Below are 22,198 nucleotides of genomic sequence, written 5' to 3'. Positions count from 1 at the left end.
GGTGTTGGACTTAGTCAAATAAATTTCCCCCCAAAATGCGACATAAATATGTTTTTTTCCTTCTTTATTATGCATTTTCAGCCGGTGCGACGTATACTCCGGAGCGATTTATAATCCGAAAAATACGGTACTTTCACTTGATCAAGCCTTTTATAACAACCCACACTGCAAAATAATAAAAGTATGAATGATTCGTGCTGATATCGTTTAGGGCAGGGGCGCTCACACTTTTTCTGCAGGCGAGCTACTTTTTAGATTTACCAAGTCGAGGAGATCTACCTCATTCCTATTTATAATTTATATTTATTTATTTATGAAAGAGACATTTTTGTTAACAAGTTAATGGTGTTTAATGATAATACAAGCATGTTTAACACACATAGATTCCTTTCTTTCATGAAGACAAGAATATAAGTTGGTGTATTACCTGATTCTGATGACTTGCATTGATTGGAATCAGACAGTGGTGCTGATAACGTCCGTATTTTCAAATGGAGGGAAAAAAAAGTCCTCCTTTCTGTCCAATACCACATGAAAGTGGTTGGATTTGGCATCTCATTTGTCCAACTTGCATACTCGTTTTTAAACACTTTGTTATGAGAGTAGCATATGTGTGTGGCCCTTTAATGTCTGGCAGCAGGTGAGTGACGTCAGTGAGTGTGCGGGTGGGCAAGCAAGTGAGAAAGCGGTCGCTGAGGGCGGGGGAGAAATACATTGGCATCAAACTCCGTAGCTTGCTAGCTTGTGCACGCTAGCTTTCTGAGACTCTTATTTTGTTAGCACAGGCAGGATGAAACAGGTCTTTTATGGTGAAGACAGGAACTGTGCAGTCGGTCTTTAGAGTTTTGACAGTAGGTACGGAGTCTCTAGAAATAAAATGTGTTTCTCTGCGTCCGCCCTGTTAGTGATTTTTTTCTTAAATATGAGCTCGCAGCAGCCAGCGTCATCTCACAAGATCCTCGGGTGCCGAGAATGTCAAACAACTGACGAAAGTGAAGTCTTGGTATGATTGATGATTGCTCATTTTTATGTATATTTTTTAATGCCTGGCTTGAGATCGACTGACACACCCTCCGAGATCGACCAGTCGATCGCGATCGACGTAATGGGCACCCCTGGTTTAGGGCAAACATTGGTATTTAAGTATGTGTGTTCATGTTAGTAGAGAATCATGCAGAACGAATGGGCTGCTTTGCCAAATAACTCACAAATGTAACTTATTATATAAGTTCTCAGTTGAAAGCTTGCCTCCAATTTACAAAGCAGAGTTCAACTATATTGGTAGCCTCACCCGAGGTCAGTTGTGTTTGCTCGAATCATTATCATCATCATCATCATCATCATCATCATCATCATCATCATCATCATCATGGGGTATCAGGCCTGTTAGCAGGCATCCATGATCAATCCAATCCAATCCACTTTATTTATATAGCACATTTAAACAACAATAACGTTTCCAAAGTGCTGCACAGCCATGTTAAAAACAATATTTAAAAAAACAACAAAAAAACAATATTATGCTCCACCAATGACTGAATAAAACAAAAAATAAATAAAAATAAAACCAATAAAAACATCCATCCATCCATTTTCTACCGCTTATACCCTTTTGGGGTCGCGGGGGGCGCTGGCGCCTATCTCAGCTACAATCGGGAAGAAGGCGGGGTACACCCTGGACAAGTCACCACCTCATCGCAGGGCCAACACAGATAGACAGACAACATTCACACTCACATTCACACACTAGGGCCCATTTAGTGTTGCCAATCAACCTATCCCCAGGTGCATGTCTTTGGAGGTGGGAGGAAGCCGGAGTACCCGGAGGGAACCCACGCATTCAAGGGGAGAACATGCATTTGAACCCAGGATTGCAGGACCTTCGTATTGTGAGGCAGACGCACTAACCCCTCTTCCACCGTGAAGCCCCAATATAAAAAAATATATATAAAAATAAATATGATTAAAAACTATTTTAAAGGGTAAAATAAATTCAAACAGTAAAAATAAAAATAAAAGTGTATAAAAAACACATAGGACAACAGAGGACCACACAACTCACGTAGTGTTAAAAGCCAAAGAATAAAAGTGGGTCTTAAGACGAGACTTAAAACACTCCACTGTGGAAGCAGTTTGAACATGGAGGGGCAGAGTGTTCCAGAGCTTAGGGCCGACCACAGTAAAGGCCCTGTCTCCCCTGGTCTTAAGTCTGGTCTTGGGCACCACGAGCTGGAGCTGGCTCTCGGACCTCAGAGCGCGTGCAGGTCCGATATATATTGAGGTGCCAGTCCATGTAAAGATTTAAAAACAAACAGCAATGTTTTAAAATCCATTCTAAAATGAACAGGGAGCCAGTGCAAACTCTGAAGAATTGGGGTTCTATGCTGGCGTTTCCTGGCCCCTGTTAAAAGTCCTGCTGCCGCGTTCTGGACTAACTGCAACCGGGAGAGAGCTTTTTGGCTAATGCCAGCATAAAGTGCATTACAGTAGTCCAGGCCACTTGAAATAAAAGCATGCACCATCAGGGCTCTGCAGTCTTCTCTGTCCTCCGCTCTATGTATGCGTTCTATATTATTGACATGTCCGATAAAATTCCTTAGGCTGTTGATACATGTTGTTCGTTGTTGACCTGGAACTTTCTTTCCTACTACATTTCCTGTTAACATTAGGTTTTCTACAGGGATGCACCGATTAATCGGTAACCAAATATATTCGGCCGAATATGGCAAAAAAAGCCATATTCGGCCTTCGGTGGATTGAGTTAAAAACAAGGCCGAATAGTGGCGTGTGACGCAATTTTTTGACACGGTGACGCAATCAACCAACGTGCGGTGACGTTGGGATATGTTGTGTACCTGTATAAGTGTATGAGGTTACAAGCACACACTTAATTGAGATTTAGTGGGGCCTCTGTTTACATTATTAGCCTGTTGTGTAGGCTACCTGTATAAGTGTAAGAGGTTACAAGCACACACTTAATTGAGATTTACTTAAGCCTTCTGTTTACGTTATTAGCATATCTACTGTGGCTAAGCAGACTTTTGCCAAAAGGACAATAATTCATTTGTTGTGGGTTTATCCACTTTAATGCACTTTATTTTTTTTTTGAATGCATGTTTTGTTTGAAGGCCTAATATAAATGAAAAATTGTGCTTTTTTTGAAAGGCAAACACTACTGGAATATTAAAAAAATGTCAATATTCAATAAAAAATTACTTTATTTGAAAAACATGTGTAAATATTTATTCTAGGCTATTTATGCAATATTAAAAAAATTGTGAAAAACTGCATTCATTATTCGGTATTCAGCCAAGCATTTAAATTTTATTCGGCTTCGGCCACAAATTTTCATTTCGGTGCATCCTTAGTTTTCTAAACGGTCTTTACTAATGATACGTCCGAGGAATTTTAGCTGCCTATCTCGAATCGTTACAATTAGAGATCTTCTTGTTTTTGCCTTTGCCAATTCATTACTTTTCTTTTCAGTCCATGATATGCGGAGTATTTTTCTGAAGGACCGCATTTAAGTTGCCTCTGAATTTCTCAGTTGTTGATTGTTGAAAGTCCAGCATTCACAGCCGTAAAGTCGGACAGACCGTACGTACGTTTTGAGGACTCTGAGTTTGGTGCCAGTGGAGATGTTTCTATTTTTAAAGCTGTCTTTTAACAAGGCAATCTGTTCGTTTATCTCTTTTTCACACCTGCCATCAGACGTTACTGTGACACCGAGAATTGATCGACTAGTTTTATTTCCTTGTTGCGAGTGGATGTGGTTTTATAGAAACTGCCATGCTTTCGGTTTTGTTGAGGATCAGAGCCAGTCCGTTTGCTTTACTGTGAGCTGTTACTGTGTTCAGGATGTTCTGTAGTTTCTCTTCAGAGTCTGCCACTAGCACAGTGTCATCTGCATATCTGAGGTTGTTAACATTAATTTGTCCAAGTTTGATGTTACGTAAGATCATTTCACTGTAGATGTTAAACAGACCAGGAGATAGTACACAACCTTTTCGAACAGCCCTTTGAATGGCTTTGAATTGACTGCTTTCACCATCTGTTTGCTTTAATATTTACAGAAAACATGATATATGTATGAATTTTCAGGAAAACAATGTTTCATGCTAAGGAAACTCTAATAAATGACGAAGATCCAAATGTGCAAAATTGAACACACACATACGCACAGTGAAACAGTGAAAATATGGAATTTGTACCGAGTTGTGGGTCTTAGCAGAGATGATCTTTATGACGTCAGGGTCCCACAGCACCAGATCGGCGTCAGAGCCCACAGCAATACGACCCTTGCGGGGATACAGGTTGAAGATCTTTGCCGCGTTAGTGCTGGTCACCGCCACAAACTGGTTTTCGTCCATTTTGCCAGTCACCTGCCCAGAGCGAAAATATTGACAATCAGGAAAATAAAAGTGTTTTTTACTTGGCTATTCTAATCATACGAATTATCCATCCATCCATCCATCTTCTTCCGCTTATCCGAGGTCGGGTCACGGGGGCAACAGCCTAAGCAGGGAAACCCAGACTTCCCTCTCCCCAGCCACTTCGTCTAGCTCTTCCCGGGGGATTCCGAGGCGTTCCCAGGCCAGCCGGGAGACATAGTCTTCCCAACGTGTCCTGGGTCTTCCCCGTGGCCTCCTACCGGTTGGACGTGCCCTAAACACCTGCCTAGGGAGGCGTTCGGGTGGCATCCTGACCAGATGCCCGAACCACCTCATCTGGCTCCTCTCGATGTGGAGGAGCAGCGGCTTTACTTTGAGTTCCTCCCGGATGGCAGAGATTCTCACCCTATCTCTAAGGGAGAGCCCCGCCACACGGCGGAGGAAACTCATTTCGGCCGCTTGTACCCGTGATCTTATCCTTTCGGTCATGACCCAAAGCTCATGACCATAGGTGAGGATGGGAACGTAGATAGACCGGTAAATTGAGAGCGTTGCCTTCCGGCTCAGCTCCTTCTTCACCACAACGGATCGGTACAACGTCCGCATTACTGAAGACGCCGCACCGATCCGCCTGTCGATCTCACCATCCACTCTTCCCCCACTCGTGAACAAGACTCCTAGGTACTTGAACTCCTCCACTTGGGGAAGGGTCTCCTCCCCAACCCGGAGATGGCATTCCACCCTTTTCCGGGCGAGAACCATGGACTCGGACTTGGAGGTGCTGATTCTCATTCCAGTCGCTTCACACTCGGCTGCGAACCGATCCAGTGAGAGCTGAAGATCCCGGTCAGATGAAGCCATCAGGACCACGTCATCTGCAAAAAGCAGAGACCTAATCCTGCGGTCACCAAACCATACGAATTATATGTTTCCTAAAAATGTATCTCACTCCATTAAGGCCAATTAAAAAAATGCACATTCGCCCCAATACAATCCCCATAAACACAAGTTGTGTTTTATCTGTCCAGGACAAAAGTAATTTACTGTCTGTCATGTGCATTTTGCCTAATCAGAAGCCTGAAAAAGCAACTGCAGCTAACTTGGTGGCACGTGGAAATGTCAGTTGATCCACAACGACATGTGCATTATCTTTTAAAAAAAAAAAGTATTTTCTCGCCAAGCAGCAAGGTGGTTATCTCAACGTAACCACTATCGTTTGTAAATGAATAAAGGATGTGAGCTTGACAGTATTATTAGGAAATGACCATATACATGTCAGTTTGCTAAAGCATTAATTATGTGGTGAACTGAATTTTTCATGTTTTTCTGTGTTGCTTTGCACGTCATATTTACTCTCGCTCTCGCCCACGGTCTGGAGTGCAGCTGACGCCGGGCAATCGTGCACACCTGAAAGTTGATATGCTGTAGTGGCTGCTGTAGGCAGGAGCTCTGTGCTCTTGTGTCATCCTTTTGTGTTTCCCTCTTGTTTTCATGTCTTATTATATTTTTTTGCCTTTTGGTCCGGGACCCTTTGGGACTGTGAGACAAGGGGTGCCACTTTCGTGACCTCTGTGGTGCTTTTTTTTTTTTTTTTTTTTGTGGACTTCTGGATCTGCCTCCCGGGAGCCTTTTGGCCATGGAGACCAGCTGCTGGGTGTCTGCCACACCGGAGTCGCTTTGGAGGGACTGGAGGAGATGCGGATGAGGGGACAGGACTGCAGAGTTTGGAGGGACTGGAGGAGGTGCGGATGAGGGGACAGGGCTGCGGAGCTAGCACTGAGCGCTGGGACGGAGAGGCTTCGCGGCGTCTTGGCTGGGTGAGCAGGTGTCGGACACCTCAGTCACCTTGGACGTATCCTCGCTCATCCATGCGGACTGGACACTGGCCGAAAATGGAGTCGGCTGTTTTGGTTGCTTTGTTGGGTCTGCTCCTGTCTCTGGCCATGCTCCCTCCACCCCAGCGGACGATGGCGTGGAACACCGCAGAGGCCACCACAGTGGATATGTTTATTTTACTTTTTATTCATAGCTAGTATGTAGAAGTGTCTGGTTGTATCTGCTGCTTTAATGTCTTTAATGTCCTCTGTGTTCTTTGATGTTTGATGTTTCCCTCTTACACACATGGAAGAGGGATGTGTACCATGGCTATGAGTTGTTGTTTTTTCCCTTGGCCTCAGTCTGCACCTCCTCTCCAGGGCCCAGGCTAAGACCGATTTTTTTAATTTTCTTTTAATCTTCTATTCCCCCTCCTTGTTTGCCTGTATCTCATCTTTTTTGTAAGGGGCGCTGGAAGCCGGCAGACCCGTCAGCAATCCTGTTCTGTCTCCCTGTAATGTTTGTCTAAACTTGAATGGGATTGTGCTGACAATTTTAATTTTCCTGAAGGAACTCTCTTGACGGAATAAATAAAGTACTATCTAATCTAATCTAATCTATTTAGTCTGGGTGCTGACGGCCTGTCAGTGCCGGAACTTTGTATCCACTGCAAGTTCACTCGCATGTGTCTTGGCCTCCTACACACTCGCAGTCTTTCTAGTCCGTCTTGTGCACCTCTCAGGTTTGCCTATTTATACCCTAGCCTTATCTAGCACCTTTAGTTAACATTTCGTTTCTTTGTTTTACTTCGTGTTTTGAAGTAAATTATCCTAGCTTCGTCTAGCGTCCTTATTTTGTACTCTGTACTCCTGTTTTGTATTTTTCCCAGCCTGTATTGTTCCTAGCTTTATCTAGCGTTTTTCTGTTCTATTTTGGTTGTTTGATATAGTTATTTATTCGTGGTGTGTTTTTGTATGTCCACCATCGCCTTTTGTTTTGGCTACGTTCCACTTCCACCTAAATAAAGGAAGAACTTAACTATATCAAAATACGTCTCTGCATCCTTGGGATCCACTCTCCAATATCGTAACAAATTAAAGCAAGCTCTGATTAACAACTAAGGGCCTGACCTACTTAGATCCAAATACCACGTGCTAAACAGCATGTGGAACAAAATTGATTGTACAATTAGAGCGTCTTGCATGTGATCTACTAAGAATTGAAAAGTGGTGCAGGCCACCTTGTCGAAATGAGGGTTTTGCGTGTACAATACAGGGCTATCACCATGGACAGACTCAATAATTTACTGCACATTCATGTTATCGTGGTCCTACCTGTCACGGTTTGCTGTGTTTTCAAACAAACAGCAGACATAGACCAATTTTTCTGGGAATTTTAGAACCCGGGCTGTGGTGCATCTACATTAAGACCACTTTTTGTTTTTGCTGCGCAATGGGAAATGCTGCGGCACTGACTGCAAATATTCAAATGAATATCCAAGAAAATGTATCTTCCCATAATTTTTTTTCACATAGGAAATATGTTAATAATTCATGAATATATAAATCACATGAAAAAACTAACGTCATTAAAAAAAAAACGCATCAATTGAATTAGTTTTTGTCAGCCCAATAAGTCATCCAACAGTTATAAAAGTATAAAATGATATTGCTGAATAGACAATATGTCTGATATTTTTTATTTTTGACGGTCCAAATATGTTGACAAGCACACAAAGGATAGAACTGCTTTGCAATTGTTTTCTCACAGCTTTTACTGCACAACCAGTTTGCAGATACATGTATTTATTTATCATTATTTATTTTATTTGTTGTTTTTATTCAGTCACTGATGGAGCTCAGGCTAGTATTTGAATGTTGTTTTCAATATTGTCGTGCAGCACTTTGGAAACATTTTGTTGTTTAAATGTAGTATTTAAATAAAGTGGATTGGATTGGATACATCCCAGGCAATCTAAAGAAAGACGCAAAATAGCGTTTGCAGTTGAGTTTATACTTCCTGATCAATCAAACTGTTTGCATCTTTCTCCCAGTATGGTGGGCCTTATGAGGACTAGTATATATTCTACAAATCCATGAAAACAGACACACTAAATAGATTGTGCACCTTATTCTGCTCACTAAAGAGACGCAATCCTCTGTGTACATGTTTAGTAAATCAACTCTGCGTGTGCTATCAAATTTGCACGTGTTTTCGTACACGCAAACCTTCAGTCAATCAGGCTCTAAGTCGCCTGAAAAACCACAATAATTTAACTGTAGCAAACAACTCCCACACATCAGACCGTGACAACACTAAAACATTGAGTATAAACGATACAACATTGAATATTAAGATTGTGTGGAAAGTCCGACACCTACTTTGTTTAGTTAATGTCTTTATTCATACTTTATGAGATGAATAACTTTTCCTTTTTCATTTTAGTGCATTGTATTTTTTGCTTAATCTATTCTATAATTTAGCCGTGAGAAAAAAAATATCCATAAATTAGCCACACCATTGTATAAGACGCAGGGTTCAAAGCTTAGGGAAAAAAGTAGATGGGTGTAATTTTGACATGTGTTCTTTTCAAACGTCCACATATTAATAGGCTGGTGACATTGTGTGGCACGTGTATGTTAATCTGCTGTGTTAGTTTTGGGGGGTTTTTTTGTACCATGGACGAGGAAAGTTGTTTGAATTGCTACATGGGGGGTCACAGTGTGCCAGGTATTTGGTGACGAATGCATCCTCAACAAACGGCTGAGAAAGGGCAAGTTTAAGTATCTGATGTACTGTAATTCCTTGAATTGCCGCCGGGGCGCTAATTAATTTAAAACCTCTTCTCACTCCGGCGGTTACCAAGGTGTGATGTAAGGATACCATCATGAAAAGCACATTTAAAAAAACAAAACGTTATTATGGTCTTACCTTTACTCATAAATGAAGTCCATGCGCAGCTCCTTCTGATCAAACGCATCGATAACTTGTTTATAGAAGTCTTCCTTATCTTTCTTCAGTTTTAAAAGTCTCTCTGTCTCCATGGAGATCTTCCTTTATTACCTCCTGCTTCGATTGAAAGTCCAGTTTAGAAAACTGTTTTATTTTAGATATGTAATCCGCCATGTTAAAAGTGCAAGCGAGAGCAAAAAATAAACGATCGCTGCTTGTTGTCACTTCTTCTGCAGCCGAGTAGTCGCAAGAAGGATCACTAGCGCCCTCTACCACCAGGAGGCGGGAGTCATTTAATGACTCATATTTGACACACGCAGCTACGGTATATTAATAAAACATAGCTGCTCACTGTTCTTTTTAGCATATTCAATAGCTTGGACCTGAAATCCTATTGAATAGCTCTTAATCTTCTTCCCTTTATGTGATTTCAAATGATTGAAATCAGCCTTGTCCATTTTGAAAATAATGACAGTTGAAGTGTCACTCGTGACGTGACGAGATTGACCCGGCGGTAATGCTAAGCATGCGCTAATAAAAATAATATTTTGCGAAACGAGTTTGACCCGGCGTTAATTCTAGGCAGGCGATTCAAGGAAATACGGTAAATTAATGCTACACTCAGTTAATAATATAGTAAACGGGGTCATCAACTAACATATTTGCATGTACCAAAAGAGGAGAATATGTATGCAGCGGAATACCTTTAATGTTATTAAAAAGATACTCCCAGACGTACCGCGGGAATACCGCGGGCCGTAGTTTGAACACCTCTGATCTACGTACTACAAATATCCCAGCAGTACTTCATGTGAAATACACATCCCAACACATACCACGCATTTGTCCCAGATAATGGACATTCTCTCCTCTGCCCCGTTGACGCCTTCGGGAATCAAGCTGAAGTCGTCTTTGCCCACAGCACGTTGAGCGGTGTCAAAGGGACAATGTGCACTTCCTGTCACCTGCAGATCGCCACTAAAGAGAAAAAGAGCAAAAAGTTAGGGAGAAAATAATTGTATCTGTACTTGGAATTTTTGATGATGGTGTTACCAGGAGAGCAGAGAGTTGAGATAGTCTGGTGTGGTTGGGTCAGGGCTCAGCGGAGGGGATGTGATGTAAGCTGCTGCCTTGGCCCAGTTTTTGCTCCAGTAGTGGGAGCCATCTGTTCCCAGGCTCGCAGTGATTGGTTCTCCGTAGACCACAGTGCCTAAAAAGTCCAGTCATGAAAGTCTCTTACTTGGTATTTTGTTACTGACATTGTTCATCTCAACAGTTTGTGTTGGTTTAAAAAGTTAGGAAAATGTAATTAAAAGAAACCGTATCTCTTATGTCTGACTGCTGTTATATTGCAGTCTACACGTATCTCTTATGTTTGACTGCCATCAAATTGCAATCTTCACATATTTCTTGTGTGACTGCCATCAAATTGCAGTCTTCACATATTTCTTTTGTATGACTGCCATCATATCGCAGACTACACGTATCTCTTATGTGTGACTGCCACCATATTGCAGTCTACACGTATCTCTTTTGTGTGTGACAGCCATCATATTGCACTCTACACGTATCTCTTATGTGTGACTGCCATTATAGTGCAGTCTACTCATATCTCTTATGTTTGACTGCCATCATATTTCAGTCTACACGTATCTCTTAAGTATTACTGCCATTATATAGCAGTCTACACATATCTTTTATGTATGATACCATCATATTGCAGTCTACAAGCATCTCTTATGTGTGACTTCCATCATATTGCAGTCTACATGTATCTGTTATGTATGACTGGCATCATATCGCAGACTACACGTATCTCTTATGTGTGACTGCCATCATATTGAAGCCTACACGTATCTCTTATGTGTGACTGCCATCATATTGCAGTCCACACGCATCGCTTATGTGTAACTGCCATCATATTGCAGTCTACATGCATCTCTTATGTGTGACTGCCATCATATCGCAGTCTGCATGCATCTCTTATGTGTGACTGCCATCATATTGCAATCTACATGTATCTGTTATGTAAGACTGCCATCATATTGCAGTCCACACGCATCTCTTATGTGTAACTGCCGTTAAATTGCAGTCTACATGTATCTTTTATGCGTGACTGCCATCATAGTGCAGTTTACGCGTATCTCTTATGTGTGACTGCCATCATATTGCAGTCTACACGTATCTCTTATGTGTGACTGCCATCATACTGCAGTCTACACGTATCTTTTATGTGTGACTGCCATCATATTGCAGTCTACATGTATCTTTTATGTGTGACTGCCATCATAGTACAGTATACACATGTCTCTTATGTTTGACTGCCATCTACTGGTCACACTTATCATTTCACAATGTACCAAATAAAATAGCTTCAGGGTCGGTAAGCACAACCAAAATTACTCCGTACATTAGGCGCATTGTCGAGTTTTGACAAAATGAAAAGGATTTTAAGTGTGCCTTATAGTCCGAAAAATACGGTAAATAAAAAGATTAAACGTGTCAATGGCTGTCTCTCTCCTTGTCCACAAACAGGGTATTTATTATACAATTATTATTATTGATGATTGTCACTTTATTGAATGTTTATTATTCCCCCATAGTAGCAGTAGTAGCGGGCGGTGGCTGCCGCTCACACCGGTAAATAGCTACTTCCGGAAGTGTACTTGCTAGGATTCTAAAACTGTCTTTGCCGCATTAAAAGTAGCGTGCCACGTTACATCATACACATCGGTAACAGCATACAAGTAATTAACTAGATACTGTGTTACTAGAAAACCTACAAAATATGGTATGGCATTGTTGGTTTTACTCACTGCAATGACAGCCTTTAAATTAAGGAGATGTTGGTCATACAGACAAAAAAAATGAAGAAAACCAACAACAAAACAAAAGCAAACCTACCCTTCTTCCTGGCTTGAGCGATGACATCAGCAGCACTCTTGCTCATCACCTTGGTGATGTACAGGGGGCAGTTGGTTTGATTGGCCACCGTCACAGAGCGGTTTACAGCCTCAGCCTCCACCTGGAAAAACCAAAAGATGTCAAACATAATCATAATAGACCGGAATTGGAAAGACCTCCAGCAAGTATAAAAATGCCAGTGGTAGATTCCGCATGTTCAGCGGAGTCAGGAGTGTTCATTAGGGGTGAGTGGATCGATCCAAATATTAATACAATATGTTATTTTTTTATGTTTTTTTTCTGTGTGTTGTTAATATATTGTTATATTTACAAACTCATGGGATAATAATTGGCTCTCGACATGTACTGAAAATATGAGGAATTCCTTATTAATGAGGTATGTTAGATATAACACTAACAACTATTTGCTTTGTCACCAATAACAAAAAAGCTAAGAATGTTTTTTTTAAATAGATTAAACGCCTGAGTGCAGCTGAGATAGGCTCCAGCGACCCCCCGCCACCCCTAATGGGACAAGTGGTAGTAAATGGATAGATGGATTATATACAGTATGGATCTACACTAAATTGGTTTTGGCATCTTTAATGTACAAAATATATCCAAGTTGCCTCCTATATTCTTTTTTTTTTCGGTGTGCAGCCCTCGATGGGAAAGTTTGTTGTACGATTAATTGTGAAACTTTTTTTTTCTTTTTTGTAGAAATGCCCGATAATGGGTTTTTTGCTGATATCCAATACTCCGATATTGTCCAACTCTTAGTTACCTATTCCGATATCAACCGATACCGATATATACAGTCGTGGAATCAACACATTATTATGCCTAATTTTGTTGTGATGCCAGGCTGAATGCGTTAAAAAATGTAACAAGGTTTTCCAAAATAAATCAACTTATGTTATGGAAAAAATGCCAACATGGCACTGCCATATTTATTATTGATGTCACAAAGTGCATTTTTTTTTTTAAACATGCCTCAAAACAGCAGCTAGGAATTTGGGACATGCTCTCTCAGGAGGTTGAGGTGGGGGGTTATATTGTAGCGTCCCAGAAGAGTTAGTGCTGCAAGGGTTTCTGGGTATTTATTCTGTTGTGTGTATGTTGTGTTACGGTGCAGATGTTCTCCCGAAATGTGTTTTGTTATTCTTGTTTGGTGTGGGTTCACAGTGTGGCACATATTTGTAACAGTGTTAAAGTTGTTTATACGGCCACCCTCGGTGTGACCTGTATGGCTGTTGACCAAGTACGCATTGTATTCAACTTGTGTGTGTGAAAAGCCGTAGATATTATGTGATTGGGCCGGCACGCAAAGGCAGTGCCTTTTAGGTTTATTGGCGCTCTGCACCACTCCGTACGGCGGCGTTTTAAAAAGTCATCAATTTTACTTTTTGAAACCGATACCGATATTAAATTTTAAAGCATTTATCGGCCAATAATATCAGCAGTTCGATATTATCGGACATCTCTACTTTTTTGTATCTCAAACATTTTTGTTTTATTCTGATGATAATCATGATCAGCAAGTGAAAGGCAAATTTATTTGGCGCTTGAAAAATTGGTATCTGTATGAATATCGGTAATACTGCCCACGTGGTTACATTATTTGGTACCATCAATACCAAAGTTTATAACATTTACATTTTTCTTAGTCAATATTTATTTTTACAAAGTCTGTATATCAGGATCTTCATGGATGTAAATGAACTGCACCTAATGAGGTGTTCAGTCTGTGGATATCCATCACCTTGTTGCCTAGTGAATATTGCAGTTTTTTGGAAAAGTATTACAGCAACGGCGGTCATATTTTTGCACTACGATATAACTTGGAAAGGAAGTAGAAAGACTGATCCCATCCAATAACTTTAGGCATGTCTGTGCTTGAGGTTTTCTGTTATTAGGTAGAAAACCGGTCTGTATTTTATTTTGGGTTAAAGTTACCTTGTTTGCTTCCTCTCTGTGCACCTGAGTTTGATTGAACTATAAAGTCTCCATCATTATAGGTCAGTGGTTCTTAACCTGGGTTCGATTGAACCCTAGATGTTTGGTGAGTCGGGCTCAGGGGTTCGGCGGAGGTGAAAACACACGCGACTCATCGTGTAAATAAAAACTTCTCCCTATCTGCGTATTACGAAGACGGCAACCGCAGAAGTCACACTGATTTGCAGGTGTGTCATTTGTTGTGAGTTTAGACACTGTGTTGGTTTTGTTCTTTGCACAAGGTGATGTTCATGCACGATCCATTTTGTGCACTAGTAAAAAAACATACTAACATTTTAGTAAGGGGATTGATTGATTGATACTTTTATTAGTAGATTGCACAGTTCAGTACATATTCCGTACAATTGACCACTAAATGGTAACACCCCAATAAGTTTTTCAACTTGTTTAAGTCGGGGTCCGCGTTAATCAATTCATGCAACATAGTCACCATTGATTAAGTTGCTTATGGACATGCAAATTGGTTCTTAACTAGTCAATAGACTAGACTGGGTGAGCAGGTGTCGGACACCTCAGTCACCTTGGACGTATCCTCGCTCATCCATTCGGACTGGACACTGGCCGAGAGTGGAGTCGGCTGTCTTGGTTGCTTTGTTGGGTCTGCTTCTGTCTCTGACCATGCTCCCTCCTCCCCAGCGGACGATGGCGTGGAACACCGCAGAGGCCACCACAGTGGATATGTTTCTTTTACTTTTTATTCATAGCTGTATGTAGAAGTGTCTGGTTTTATGTGCTGCTTTAATGTCTTTGATGTCCTCTGTGTTCTTTGATGTTTCCCTCTTACACACATGGAAGAGGGATGTGTACCATGGTTATGAGTTGTTTTTGTATTTTTTTAATTTATTAGTTTTTTTCCCTTGGCCTCAGTCTGCACCTCCTCTCCAGGGCCCAGGCAAAGACCGATTTTTTAAATATTATTTTAATCTTCTATTTTTTTCTCCCCCCCTTTGTTTACCTTTATCTCATCTTTTTTGTAAGGGGCGCTGGAAGCCGGCAGACCCGTCAGCGATCCTGTTCTGTCTCCCTGTAATGTTTGTCTAAACTTGAATGGGATTGTGCTGAAAATTTAAATTTTCCTGAAGGAACTCTCCTGACGGAATAAATAAAGTACTATCTAATCTAATCAAATATTAAGTACTTATCAAAGCCTTATTCGGCATGGCCTTATTATAACCCTAACCCTAACCAAATAACTCTAAATTAAGTCTTTGATACTTAGAATGTGTTACCCTAGTGTCCAAAAAACTCTAAATTAAGTCTCTGTTACTTAGAATATGTTCCCCAATAACAAGCACACATAACTTTGTCTTCTTTAGTGAAAAATAAAATGTTGTTTTTTGTCAAATTCAAGACAAAGTTATGTGTGTTTGTGAACACTTTGTATTGGGGAACATATTGTAAGTAACAAAGACTTAATTTAATTTTTCACTAAAGAAGGGTTCGTTGAATGATGGGGTTCGGTTCCTCCAACAAGGTTAGGAACCACTGTTATAGGTGATGGGATGACAACCTTCCCTCTCTTTTTCTTTTCCAGCTGGAAAGGGTGAAATGACGTCAACACGAAGAGGGCATATATGTGCAGGAGGTAAACGGAACACTTTAACAATTAGAGACATTGTTAAAGTTCCCTTTGTTTCCACAGTGTTCGATCTGCACAGCCTCACGGCAACACAAACATGGGGAGAACGTTTCCAAAATAGTGACACTTGCAAGGCTTGCACCCAAACACTATTGTTTCCTATTTTTATGAACGCGTTATCAACTGAATCCAGATCAAGCAAATGTGTCTTACCTCCTCAGGTCGGCTCAACACGTGTCCCTCGGGACCAGTGATGCCTTGTTCCAGCATCCGACGCTGCTCCTAAAACACAAACACACACACACACACACACACACACACACACACACACTGTGAAACTGAGGCAACAGCTGTATGTTCCACACAGGGTTGCCTCGATACCAATGTTTTGTATAAATGTATTCCAATACTTTTCGATGCTCTTCTTAATAAAGGGGACCACAAACAATGGCATTATTAGCTTTATTTTAACAACAAATCTTAACATACATTAAATATATGTTTATTATTGCAATTTTGTCCTTAAATAAAAGTGAACATATTAGACAACTTGTCTTTTAGTAGTAAGTAAACAAAGGCTCCTAATTAGTATGCTGACGTATGCAGTAACATATTGTGTCATTTATACACCTATTATTTTGTCAAAATTATAAAGGACAAGCTGTAAAAATTGATTATTAATCTACAAGTTCATTTACTGTTAATATCTGGCTATTTTTCATTTTGACATTTTCTATGTACAGAACACTTCCTCTTAAAATGTAATAATCACTTATTCTTCTGTTGTTTGGATACTTTACATTAGTTTTGGATGATACCACAAATTTAGGTATCGATTCGATACCAAGTAAAGTTAAAGTACCAATGATAGTCACACACACACTAGGTGTGGTGACATTTGTCCTCTGCATTTGACCCATCCCCTGTTCACCACCTAGGACAGGGGTCGGGAACCTTTTTGGCTGAGAGAGCAAAAGAAGCCAAATATTTTAAAATATATTTCCGTAAGAGCCATATATTTTTTTTAACACTGAACACAACTAAACACGTGCATTTTTAAGTAAGACCAACATTTCTAGAGTATAATAGGTCTCTTATTCTTTGTAATAACATTGTTATTCTGAAGCTAACTGTGGAGGGGGCGTGGCCTGCGGGCCTGCAGCGACAGGTGCGTAGAAGGCCCACCTGGGCCTTGTTATCTAATCACCTGTCGCTCTGTTCTAAGCAGCAGCCAGGAGGAGAGACTGGGTTGGGGCTGGAAATACTATTTCTGGAAACGTATTGAAAAATAAAACAATTTTGTTACCCTGAAACAGGCTCTCATGTCGGTGCTTGGGGGTCTGAAGAACCCGCAGGAGGGCAAGCCCCACACTAACCAATAATAAATAAATAACTTCTTACCATTAACGCAACTTCTTGAACAGGTGCGGTAGAAAAACGGAGGAATGTATTAAAAATGCATGACAATGTTTTATATTTTGCACATTATTTTTAACACTGTGATTACAAGTGGAATTATTCATTACTTATCATGTTAAGCAACGTCAGCTCAGATTTATCCGAGAGCCAGATGCAGTCATCAAAAGAGCCACATCTGGCTCTAGAGCCATAGGTTCCCTACCCCTGCCCTAGTAGGGGAGGGGAGCAGTGGGCAGCAGCAGTGGCCGCGCCCGGGTATAATTTTTGGTGATTTAACCCCCAATTCCAAGCCTTGATGCTGAGGGAGGTAATGGGTCCCATTTTTATAGTCTTTGGTATGACTCGGCCAGGGTTTGAACTCACGACCTAACAATCTTAGGGCAGACACTCTAACCACAAGGCCACTGAGTAGGTAAGTAGTACCAGGGTCATACATTGGTCATACTTTAAGTTCTCAGGGACGTATTTCCTGAGTTTATGAATGTAATATGAATAGAACAAAAAAAAGAAAAAAGACCTGAGATACGCTCTTGTACTTGGTATCATTACAGTGGATGTCAGGTGTAGATCCACCCATGGCATTTGTTGACATTGCCAGTGAGGTACTGTATCCTCCTTCGGTGTGTAGTGAAGCATGTTTACATATTCCTCATCCTGCAGGGATGATACTTGCAAAAACTCACTTTATTTGAAGAAGCTAAAACAGTGCCGTTTGCGGATGGACACTAGCCGCTAACTAGCTAGCCATGTTTTTAAGCACCTTTTCCTGTGGCCGTTTCAGTGTAATAGCTTCACCTTTATCGTTAGTTTTTAGGCCAAAAATGCGTCCATTTTCCCTTTTCTGTCTACACACTGTATCTGCCTGTAAGTACTCTGTGATTGTGCGCTGCCGAACATGCTCTATTGCTCGTAAAACCTGCAATGTCACGACATGACGACGACGCACCGTCATGCCTGTAAAAAAATAATAGGGCGAACCGGTACTTTTCAAAGTATAGTACTGTTTTTGATTCATTTGTACCACAATATTATCCTAGTATCGGTATACTGTACAACCCTAGTTCCACATGACCAGTTTTAAACGCACAAACTAAGCACACTGTGTCTGCTTGTAAGTACTCAGTGATTGTGCGCTGCCGAACATGCTCCTTTGCTCGTAAAACCTGCAATGTCACGACAGGACGACGATGCGCCTTCATGCCTGTAAAAAAATAATAAGGCAAACCGGTACTTTTTAGAGTATAGTACCGTTTTTGATTCATTAGTACCGCAATATTATCCTAGTATCGGTATACTGTACAACCCTAGTTCCACATGACCAGTTTCAAACGCACAAACTAAGCACACTGTGTCTGCTTGTAAGTACTTCGTGATTGTGCGCTGCCGAACATGCTCTATTGCTCGTAAAACCTGCAATGTCACGACATGACGACGATGCGCCGTCATGTCTGTAAAAAAAAAATATGGCGAACCGGTACCTTTTAGAGTATAGTACTGTTTTTGATTCATTAGTACCACAATATTATCCTAGTATCGGTATACTGTACAACCCTAGTTCCACATAACCAGTTTTAAACGCACAAACTAAGCACTTTGGATAAACATCTTCATTTGTAGGTAAGGATTTTCAATGATATTTTACACATGTTGGTGTGACGTCATAAGTCAGGTTACTAACAACTTACCTCAGCGACAATATCTCCATTTTCAGCATGCACCTGAGCGATTGCGCCGAGATCACGGATCACACTAAACACTTCGTACACCTGCAGGAAAGCCAGACATTTTAGTATTGTTGTAATATGTCTACAAAAATAAGAGCACCTCTTAGTGTGATGCAGCACTGTTTGACAATATGGCAAACCACAAGCACAATAAAGTTTAACACACACACATTAAATCCTTTCTAGTATTTGTAGAGTCAGAATTCTGACTTTCTTTACCAAGAAATAAGAAGGGTGAAAAGGCCCACCTGAGTGTCAGTTAGCTGGAAAAGATCCTTATAAGCCAGATACACCAGGAAAGAGTTGACACCTAAGAATCATATAAAAAAATGTGGGAAGTTGCTGAATTATTGTGATTGTGTAAACTAAAATAATATGGCTAATTATCCAGTAATGCATACCATATTTTCCGGACCATAAGGCGCACAGGATTATCGGATAGGATAGGTCTTTATTGTCATTTCACAAGAACAACGAAACTTTGTTTTCAGCACAAACCCGTTCAAGATTAGACAAACAGTGTACGAGGTTACAGAACAGGAACGCTGATAGGTCGCCATAAGGCGCCCCGTAAAAGATGGGAAAAAGGTCAACGCTGGGGAAGGATGAGTACAAAAATACAATCTAGACTGGGCTCCTAAGGGGGCCCAGTCTGGAGTGGGAAAAAAAAAACTCCATAGCAAAGCACATATACATATTTCAACATACATCTCGAGATATTTAGCAACAGAGGGAAGGGAGTTCAAGATCATGGTGGTAGGCCGCAGCTCTCAGGCGCTGACCATCCATTCGTCACTCCTATGGGATTTGCGTCGAGGGCGTTGGGTTGGAGGGGATGGGGTATGTATGTGTGGCGTATATTTTTTTTATAAGGCGCACTGCCGATGACCAGGTCTAGTCAGGTCTATTTTCATTAAACAGGCGCACTGGATTGTAGTTAGCATTAAAGGGGTCATATTATATTTTTTTTCTAAATTGAATACACTTCATTGTGGTCTACATGGTCAAAATGTTGCATGGATTAAGTTTTACACATCATCTTCAAGCCGCTTTCTGACAGTCGCTTCTGGATGCGCCGTTTTGTGGGCGGTCTTATTTACGTGGCTCACCTTCGACGGTGTCTTCTCCCCGTCATCTTTGTTGTAGCGGTGTAGCGTGCAAGGACGAGAGTGGAAAAAGCGCCCAAAAATGGAGCTTATGTTTTGATGACATTCAGACTTTACTTCAACAACAACGCCGGAAATGTGTCCCTTGAAAAACCGTCCGACCGGAACTCTTAGTAACTAAAGTTCCTTGGGTGAATAATATAAAGTCACTACACCGGTATGTTTTAGTGCTTTCCTGGCGAGTTCACTGACAGATATAAGTAAGACCTTTAAACTACTTTATATTGGAAATGGCAACAGCGGAGGACGAATGTCCCATAATAAGAAGATACAGAAAAAGAAGACGCTTATTGACTACGGCGTCACCACACACTACAAAGGCGGAACCCCGCAAATTTTCAGGACTTATGCAGATCACAAATACAGATCAGCAGCTACCAGAAGGTAAGAAAAGTCACTTTTGCATCATATTGCGAAAACAAAACTCTAGATAATATGTCTTACTTTATACACACACCATAACAATACTCCTATGTTGAAGCACAGTACTATCCATCAAGCGGTGCGGCTCCATAGCTTACCAAAGTCGTACTAAAACATTTTGATAGATTTTTGAGCGCCGTGTGTAATGTTCTATATATTCAATGGAACACATAACATTTTGGTGTTGTTTAATTGAGTCATATTGCAGTCTACACGTATCTATTATGTGTGTACGCCATCGCATTGTAGTCTACACGTATCTCTTATGTGTGACTGCCATCTACTGGTCACACTTGTCATTTCACCATGTACCAAATAAAATAGCTTCGAGGTCGGTAAGCACAACCAAATGATTCCGTACATTAGTTGAGATAATGAAAGGATTTTAAGTGCGCCTTATAGTCTGAAAAATACGGTATGTTATAGTTACAATTGTCATGTGACAAGCCAAATCTCTCACACATGTGCACACGAGCCTCAAAGAACAGTCACTGCGCTTCATTCAGACTTTTCTTAATCACCAAATTAGACATTTTTTAAACCAAAAATGGAAGTTAACAGTCAGATGTGTGTGTGCAGCTTGTTGCTAACGGAGCCCTCATACCGTGATCCTTGACGAGCGCCTCCATCTCCTCCTGCATGCCTTTGTGCCACTCGGTGATGTCCACATGCAAGGAATAGTCGCAGCATGACTTGCTGTCCAGCCCGTCCCGCCACTGTTCAAATGCCGAGATGAGACTGACGCCAGGCTCGGGTACCACATGGTCGACTGGAAACACACAAAAGAGGCAAAAACCACTCAGTCTTTTCTATTGGGAGTTGAAGTAATACCTCTAATTGGGTGTGTTCCAGCTGAGATCTCAATGAAAAAAGCTTTTTCCTTTTGCACCAGCGCTCTGTTGCTGTGTAGCCGCCAGGCGTACACATAGGAAGAGGGCGGATTGATCCATATAGCGGTCGATACCAAGGGTAGTATCAGTATAGGACTGATACCAGTAGAGTGATATTTTGTTTGATATCTGTTCTATGTCGTTTTTGTTAATGTTAACAAACTCAGAGGATCATTCTCTGGACACAGGAATCAGGTGGGAATCTTTGGACACCTCATGATTACGATTAACAAGCTTTGATTCGATTAAAAAGCGATTATTGATGCATCTTTAGCTACTTTGATGCAGTTTTACGTTTCTTTGACTTTCACCAAATAAGGCTGTGGAGAGGCGAAGCCGGCGAACAAGCTACGGGGCAGGGCACGCTGGAGCCCAGCCCAAGATGGCGGCAAGGGGGCGGAGAATGCGGCCGAGCAGAGAGTAAATGGGTTATACTTGTATAGCGCTTTTCTACCTTCAAGGTACTCAAAGCGCTTTGACACTATTTCCACATTCACCCATACACACACACATTCACACACTGATGGCGGGAGCTGCCATGCAAGGCCCTAACCACGAACCATCAGGAGCAAGGGTGAAGTGTCTTGCTCAAGGACACAACAGGCGTGACGAGGTTGGTAGAAGGTGGGGATTGAACCAGGAACCCTCAGGTTGCTGGCACGGCCACTCTCCCAACCGCGCAACGCTGTCCCCAGAGGCGGGTCGCAAATGTGACAGACTTAAGCTGTCGTCGTGCGGGTTCCACTGACCACCAAGGAAGGACATTGCTTTGGCAAGTTTGACTCTCGTTTATTTTGCAATAAAGGATGTATTTTGCGCCGCTGCTCGCTCGCCATGTCCGTTCCTCGTCTCTCGCTCTCCGGTCCGCGCTTTAGTCTGCCGCGTCTCCGTCTCTCATGTCTTGCTTCCTGTTGCTTCT

At 41.4% G+C, this 22,198-nt stretch overlaps 1 protein-coding gene across 3 annotated transcripts in view; it reads right to left on the bottom strand.

The window, feature by feature from the left end:
* The window catches only part of LOC133536492 (dihydropyrimidinase-related protein 2), an 83,576-nt gene that overhangs the window by 20,183 nt on the left and 41,195 nt on the right, over window positions 1-22,198 (bottom strand). For all 3 annotated transcript variants that reach the window (XM_061877062.1, XM_061877060.1, XM_061877063.1), the window contains 8 exons: window positions 20,994-21,158; window positions 19,049-19,110; window positions 18,762-18,842; window positions 15,871-15,939; window positions 12,063-12,183; window positions 10,212-10,368; window positions 9,995-10,136; window positions 4,212-4,382 (listed from right to left, as the gene is read on the bottom strand). In XM_061877062.1, coding sequence (XP_061733046.1) covers window positions 4,212-4,382; window positions 9,995-10,136; window positions 10,212-10,368; window positions 12,063-12,183; window positions 15,871-15,939; window positions 18,762-18,842; window positions 19,049-19,110; window positions 20,994-21,158 — 968 coding nt within the window. The remainder of the gene's footprint in view (window positions 1-4,211; window positions 4,383-9,994; window positions 10,137-10,211; window positions 10,369-12,062; window positions 12,184-15,870; window positions 15,940-18,761; window positions 18,843-19,048; window positions 19,111-20,993; window positions 21,159-22,198) is intronic.

The sequence above is a fragment of the Nerophis ophidion genome, linkage group LG17, assembly GCF_033978795.1.
Source record: "Nerophis ophidion isolate RoL-2023_Sa linkage group LG17, RoL_Noph_v1.0, whole genome shotgun sequence".
Classification (NCBI taxonomy): Eukaryota; Metazoa; Chordata; class Actinopteri; order Syngnathiformes; family Syngnathidae; genus Nerophis; species Nerophis ophidion.
Note: the sequence above shows the minus strand (reverse complement) of the source record. Positions and strands in the feature narration are given on the sequence as shown.